Source organism: Colletotrichum truncatum (genome assembly GCF_014235925.2).
Source record: "Colletotrichum truncatum strain CMES1059 chromosome Unknown Contig_0003, whole genome shotgun sequence".
Taxonomy (NCBI): domain Eukaryota; kingdom Fungi; phylum Ascomycota; class Sordariomycetes; order Glomerellales; family Glomerellaceae; genus Colletotrichum; species Colletotrichum truncatum.
In genome coordinates, this window is record NW_027222400.1 from 3,665,784 (window position 1) to 3,673,436 (window position 7,653).

Consider the following 7,653-nt stretch of genomic DNA (forward strand, 5'->3'; position numbering starts at 1 on the left):
AGCCCAACACCAATGCCGCCGATAAGCAAGCCTAGACTCAGTCAGAGAGGGGCAGGCTTGATTTGTTTTGATGGGAGTTCAGGGTATCATCGTGGGCGATTAGCACTGGTCGAACAGCCGTCAGTGCCTACAAAGGGTTTAGAGGGCAGTCTGAGGCACAGCTCCTTGGACTGTTGAGGTGAGTGCGACAGGGCGGTTGCGGTTGCCTGAGGCGCTGAACCACGTCGAACGATTCGTCAGGAGGCGCCGGTGGCCAGTGCTTCCCCTGGCATGTTGTCTTGACAACGGCTGGCAGCCCGGCAGCCAGCGACCAAGCTACTGCGTAACAACATCCAACCCTTGCTGTTTTGGGTCGGGGCCCATATTGACCGCTCCTGCCAAAATAACAGCAAACCATACAAAAACACCTTCGTCGGTCGCTCCTGAGCTTCGAAATACCTTCCTTTTACCTCACTCGTACCGCCACTGATTTTCTCCGTTTCGAGGCCTTGATAGCTGCTATCGGGCTGCTCTCGCGCTTGGTTTCTCTTCCAAAGGGGGCGTGCATTAACCTTTCCTGGCATCTTCTCGCCATCCAGATCTTGTTGTTGTTGTTATTGTTTCAGAGCAGCGATTCCAACATTCCTGTTGTCCGCACAAACAACCAACCTCAAACCAACATACCACGCATACGCTCATACCTCCGTTGTCACTTCCTGGAGCGCGCATTACTTTGCATACAAAGGGTAGCTTCATCTCTGGATAATTCGGCACCTGCCTTATTCATTTCCGAACCAGGCCGCTTGCTTTGCACCCAAACTCGCTTGCGCAAGAGCAACCGCCTCCTCCAAAGAACACCAAAGGCAACAGAGAGCCTCGGGGTCCAATGGCGCCTTCATCCAAGAGCCCAAACATGGGCCAAGTTATTGAGTATATCCCAGGTACGTTTCCGTCCTCCCTCTCCGAATCACAACAGTCTCCCATTACCACCGTATCATGTCGCATCATTATTCTGCGCCGCCTCGGTCGCCTCGGTCGTCGCACAGCGACCTGAGCGCAACGGCCTCCAGCCCCAGATCTACCTCGCAGCACATTCATCCCTATTTTCACTGCGCCTACTTCCCGGTATCTGTCCTAACCTGGCTCCCAGACCGCCTATACCTGGCTGCATATATCCACCCTCCCACGGCCGAGACCATCTTCCCCTACGGCGAGCCTGTCCAGACCTCTCCTAGAAAGCGATCGCAAAGAGCCGCCGATGGCCCTACACCTGTCCAGACATCCGCGCGCCTTGCGCCCTACTACTTCTCTGTCGACGACACCCTCCTGTACAATGCTTTCCACCACGACTTTGGCCCGCTGCACATCGGACACCTGTACCGCTTTGCCCTGCAGTTTCACGATGTGCTCGGTGCCAAGGAGAACAAGGATCGCCCGATTGTCTTTTGGAGCAGAGCTGACCCCAGAAGTACGTTGCTGTCCTGTCACATTTGCAGAACCTGCCCGCTAACAACCTCTTAGGTCGTGCCAACGCTGCTTGTATGCTTGCCTGTTACATGGTTTTAATCCAAAATTGGCCGCCCCATCTGGCCCTGGCCCCCATCGCCCAAGTTGACCCGCCTCTGATGCCCTTCCGTGACGCTGGATACAGTCAAGCCGACTATGGCATCACCGTTCAGGATGTCGTGTACGGCGTGTGGAAGGCCAAGGAGGAGGGCTGTTGCGCCCTGGACAACTTTGATCTCGACGAGTATGAGAAGTTTGAGAGAGTAGAGCACGGTGACTTCAACTGGATCACACCGCACTTCCTCGCCTTTGCCTCACCCCAACACTCGCCAGTTGCCAAGGTATTGGAGGGCACTGAGGAGTGGGATGCGCTTCCTAAGACGATCGGACAGGTGGATGCAAACAAGGCCTTACCCCAGCCCTTCAAGAACGTCCTGAAGCACTTCACCGAGCGCAACATTGGTCTTGTTGTTCGTCTCAATTCGCCCCTTTACTCGCCTTCCTTCTTTGAATCCATGGGTATTTCGCATCTCGACATGATTTTCGATGACGGCACTTGCCCGCCCCTCACAACTGTCCGCAAGTTCATCAGGCTGGCGCACGAGACAATCACCGTCAAGAAGAAGGGAATCGCCGTCCACTGCAAGGCTGGTCTCGGAAGAACTGGTTGCCTCATTGGCGCTTACCTCATTTACCGTCACGGCTTTACGGCCAACGAGATCATTGCTTTCATGCGCTTCATGCGCCCTGGCATGGTTGTCGGCCCTCAGCAGCACTGGCTTCACATCAACCAAGGCATCTTCCGTGAGTGGTGGATTGAGGAGCGCATTGAGCGCAAGCTTAGAAAGGAGATGGCTGCCAACGCCGCCGTTCCCAGCACACCCATCCGCGCCATGCAAAAGACCTCCCTTCGTAACGGCCAGACATCCACACCTCCCCATCGCAGCACATCAAACCGGACGCCTTTGAGCGAGGTTGACCAGGACCGCAATAACATTGGGGTCCAGGAGGATTACCTTCCAGCGCCAACACCAGGCCAGCCAAGAAAGACCAACAGGGCAGACCGTCATCACCCCTACCAACGGGCTCCTTCATACCACGCAACACTCGAGGAAGAAGGCGGTATTCATCAAGAAACCGAGGTGATTTCTGTCCACAAGACATCGCGCGGTGCCGCAGAATCCGACGAGGAGTGGAACTTCAGAATGCGCACGCATCGGAAACCCTCAGAGTCCCCTGGTCGCAGTGAGAAGCGATCCGTTAGTCACTCCGCCGCTACTGTTTATCAGACATTCATCGACAATGACGCTAGCAATGATGCGGAGAACATTGGATCGCAACGTGTCAAGCACGTCGACAGGGACCGCGTTAGCAGCGCATCGGGTGTTCTCACCAAGGTTCGTGGCAGTAAGCGTTCAGGAGATTCACCTTTGAGGACCAAGGACGGAGTACGCAAGACGAGTGGTCGTGTCGGCAGCGTGGGCAGTTCAGCAACGTCCGCGACAGCAGCCTCGACAGCGCGCAAGGTCTCGGGGGCGTAGAAATCCCCCAGGTCCCGTCGCATTCGTCCCGGAGTCTTTACTGAGGACCACTAGGTGCATGCTGGCGGCTTACTAACTATTTACGATGATGATGATCACGACCGGTCCATGTTCTTCTGCATGAATTGGCGTTGGGTTCTGACAACCTTGGAGATTGTGGTAAAGGGGACTGGTGTTCAATGGGTGGAAGCCGGCTTTGGCTGGCATGATGTCTACGACATGGTGAAATGATGATAACGGTGATAAGGGTTACTTCGGCGTACATTTAGCGAAGGCTTTTGCATCTTCGCTCTCTCCCTGCCCAGGCATTCAATGCATATATATAGCTAGGCTGGCACAACAGCCAGCCGGTTTAAATTGCTTTGGGGGGTTCTTCTCACGGCGTTCATGGGCATAAGGTTATCGTGTGTATTGTAATTGTATTTGGCATTGTTTATTTGCTGTTTTCAAAACTATGTTTGGCTGTTTCGTACGCATGGGCGGAAGCAAGAAGGCGCTGGGTTGGGGGTAGAGGCAGTAGGCATACCGTTTCCCCGAAGATGTCATGAACATCATAGTCTGGTGAAGAACACGCATGGTAGAGAAGCTTGGCCCGCTCTATTTTCCGCAGCAATACAAAAAGTACGCATATATCTTGTTTTGTCTTCATGGGTTTTATGGTGATGTAGCCTTGCTGCCTGGTCAATAAGAGGAAAATAGAGAAGTCTGTTATCTACTCGGGAGCTGGCATTCTGATGGAGCCCTCGCTAAGGTAGGTATAGTAAGCTTGGGGTCTGGGCCACCGCCGTCAGCACCACCTGAATGCATTGAGTTTTGCGAGCAACCCAACTACAAAACTTGCCTCCTGATGGGTGCCCTTGGTCTGACAGCCTGACCAACCAACTCTTTGCTTACTGGGATTTCAAGCTAAACTACAGAAAAAAGAAAAGAAAAAACCAACCTGTAGTACTTTATTACGCTTCATCCGTCATGGATTGACGGTGCTGGAAGCCTCAAAAGAGCCAGTGCATGATCAGAAAACATGTATGATTCCGAGAACGCGTGACCCATACATCTTGGCCCTTTCTGAGCAGATGAGTAACAGTGACTTTTCTTACCTCAGAAACCACTGTTTTCCCAGACGAAGACTATGTAGGTGGGCGGCGCCGAACAAAGCTGATAACGGAGAGTGATTGTTGGCTAGGAACATAGCTCGCTCGCAAACCTTGGAGTCGGCTGCTTTGAAGTATGATGGTCATGGCAAAATGCATGTTGGTTTATTATCCGCCTACGTAATGCTGCGCCCCTTCAGCCGACACCTTTAGATCAGTTCGAATGAGGATATGGTTAAGGGGATGAACATAACATTTTTCCGCGTTATAGGATTCGTAACCCAGAGACTGTCAAATATTGTGAGATTCACCGACTTCAGGCAGAATGATGAGGCGATATTGTTGTCGTCACCTGTCTAGTTGAGCGTTTGTTTTACCTAGTTCCAAGCGTTGTACACGCTGTATCAACACACTGCAACTTCGTTCGAAGATGTTTCGGTGAGTCTTTAAACAACCTAAATTAATGGCATCCGCATTACCCAGTTCGGCGTTCTATCAGTTGCATATTGTAGCATTTGCTCTTTTGGAGCTCTTGTAGCTGTTAATCGTCAATGTGAAGTTGAGTCTTTTACGAGCAGGGCGCATCGCATGTGAATTTAATGAGTGTACGCCTGGTTCTGAGATACAGAGTATGCTGCTTTGAGAGGAAACACTCAGGTAGAGGAGGCGAAAATGCAGGCATTGGACAATTTTGTTTCGTGAGATAATTTGACTTCAGTGGTCGCTTCCAGACAGAAGTTCGGTTCTAGGAACGTGGGAATAGTTTTATTTCATAACCGTTGAGTAGCGATGTGAAGAGACACAACATTCTTTTAATATTCGAGAGTCATTATCCCCTATTATGGCCACCTGAATTAGCCTCATTCACATGAAAGCTTGAGATCCATCGTATTCACGACCTGTACTGATCTGCAAAGCATAACTAGGAGTAGCCTTGCAGTTGAGGATTTGGTTGAGCGCAGGGACCAGTGGTTCTTTATCGAAACCTTCTCTCGTTTCACCAACTAAGGCTGATCGACATAATGTAGACCTTCTAATATAGCATCGCAAGGTTTTAAAACCAACGATTGTAGGTTCCCTCACCTTCGTACGCTCTCACATTGATACACAAAAGCCTCGGGTAACTTAGCCGTCTTCGCAGCAGGTTGATAATACTACTGTCCAAAGAGCAATAAGCAGCTAAAATGTTAACAACTAGGCCACATTTCTTGTTGTTGAAGTTGTTTGACTGTTACCTTATTGAACAGCTCACTACCTACCGATTTATGGCGCCTGGAACTAGCTACCGACATAAAATTGTCCAAATAGCCATCTCATACGACGAAAACGTATAAATGACAACACCGAAAGACGAGCAACCCATTGCATAAGAAGGGCCCAAACAATCAAATCTCAGCACTTTAAATGTCTCTTCTCAACGTTGATGAATGCTCAGGGCTGCTGTAGATGGCTGCGCCATTCTGCGCTCCAGACTGCTGAGGATATACAATATGTATGCCGCCACAAGCCCAACACTGATTCCATTGACTCGACTGAAGCTACAAATTCGCCATGGGCGCCGACTGGCCACAAGCATTGTTACGGCAAAATCTACCTCTACTGTTGGCTTGATTCTTTCAGCACGACAAAGGTGGGGAGCCGAAGAACTCTTCACGATTCAGAACAAGCCATTTTAGATAGAACATGATTGTTGTACATCGTTTCGTTTTCTAAAAAAAAAATTTGAATTTGACAAGGAAAAGAGTTCCCAGAGTTAGTGGAGACTGTGCTCTTGCATTGCCAACGCTTTAACTGCTGGTCCACCACTGCAACTATCACCAATCAACATCCGATATAGTGTAACGGTTAACATACTCCGCTTTCATCGCCAGCGGTTCTTCACAGAACAACTGATCGATTCCGGAGAGCTCCGGGTTCGATTCCCGGTATCGGAACATTCTTTTTCTCCCTCTTGTCTCGTAGAGGGACGACGCAGCGTTATACCGCATATCAAAATTAAGAAACGGCCGCAATGTCGTTTTAGCACGACGAACATGCAAGATGGATTCACGAACTCAGGCCAGCATGTCATCGAGTGCTTTTTTGTGCCTATATCGTCAGAGATCTTTTACTACATGCTACTAGTTCCGTGGACAACTGATGGCTGAACTCATAATCCATCTTGAGCTCATCTTGAGCCCATCAGAGGTTAGCCTCCCCGACACCCACCACCCACCATCACTACATCAGCAACTTGTGCTTCAGGGCCCATCACATGCGACCATACCCACTGGAGAACTCGGGATCCCGTCCGCTCTCCCATCGATAAACCAGTGAGGGCCGGAGTAGTAGTTGGGTCGGTGACGACCAGCGAATGCCTGGTGTTGCATGTCTTTTGCCATTCCTTGCTTTTGTTCCGTCTTCGTAAGAGTGCTCATGGCCTTCGGGTCGCCTGTATCCTCCCTCTTCAAGTACAATGGCTCTCCAACGCTGAATGAAGAAATAGACATGGCTGCCCGGGGGAGTTGCTCCGCCCATACGCTCAATCACTTGAAGAGCCGCATGGTTGAGCAGGAAGGAAGCGGGCAGGTGATTGCGTTTTTCAGTGACGACCAAGCTCAAACCGTGCTGTCCGTGATAATCAAGAGCAGGATAGCTGACCTGAACCGTTTACCTCATCCATACCCGCTGTATGCTCCTCTCCAGTTTCATGCCATAGTCGCTGCAGTCTGTGCATGAATTCTTAGTGGCAGGCACTAGAGTACCAAAACTGCCGCAAGACAACGCAGAGCTAAGATAGCCACTTGAACATCTAGCGTGGAGGAGGAAGCATCTGTAGTCACGCTGACAAGCAGAAGTCTCCCTCATGAAGTCAAACGAGAAAACCCCATCCTCGTCGAATTACACACTGAACTCGAAACGTCTGGGTTACTTTCGGCATCAACCGACCACACCTCCATCGATACCCTCAAAGCCAAGCGGACAAAACTTTCCGTCGATCAGAGATCCCCCACTTCGATAGCAGACAGTCCATCAGGCCTCCATTATTCGGGACAGGCCGTTCGAGGCATGACTCGCTACTGCTGAGGTTCAAGGAACCACTTCGCCAAGTGTAGTTCCCAACACTGATCATCGACATGAGAACGACGACCTCAACAGAGCCGCCGAGACCAGCTCTGCCGCCTCAAAGGCGACGCAAGGGGGCTTCGGCAATATCTAGCAGCGCCTTGCTGCCCAATATTAGGAGCGATTCTCCATCAGATATGCCGGGACAGCAGGAGGAACAAGAGCAACAAACGAAACAGCCCACAACAAACTCTCAACGCCGAGGTTGCATCGGGACTCCAGTGAGGCCTTACCAAGAGGGAAAATAAAGAGCCCCGTTTCGGAGCAAATCGAATGTTGTGTCGGAACTGGGGGAATGGACTAATTGAGCCCATGCGCGTTGATCATTACTCGACGTGTCCTCGAAACTCTTCGATGACAAGACTCGATGCAACACTCCAATCCACTCTAGACCAAAGCCAGCGTTTGTCTCGACCTTTGTTTTCCCTTGA

General features: G+C 50.8%; 1 protein-coding gene across 1 annotated transcript, besides 1 other annotated feature; it reads left to right on the top strand.

Moving 5' to 3' along the window:
* Window positions 1–865: 865 nt before the first annotated feature.
* Window positions 866–3,026, top strand: CTRU02_205909 (tyrosine-protein phosphatase cdc14; the record flags this gene model as incomplete). The annotated part of the gene is made up of 3 exons (XM_036722984.1): window positions 866–920; window positions 974–1,447; window positions 1,501–3,026. 3 exons carry the CDS (start codon window positions 866–868, stop codon window positions 3,024–3,026), a joined length of 2,055 nt encoding a protein of 684 aa, XP_036585282.1.
* A 3,279-nt stretch (window positions 3,027–6,305) lies between these two features.
* Window positions 6,306–6,419: a sequence feature (Protein overlapping with rRNA (CTRU02_205910, KAL0939300.1) was converted to a misc_feature.).
* Window positions 6,420–7,653: the final 1,234 nt, after the last annotated feature.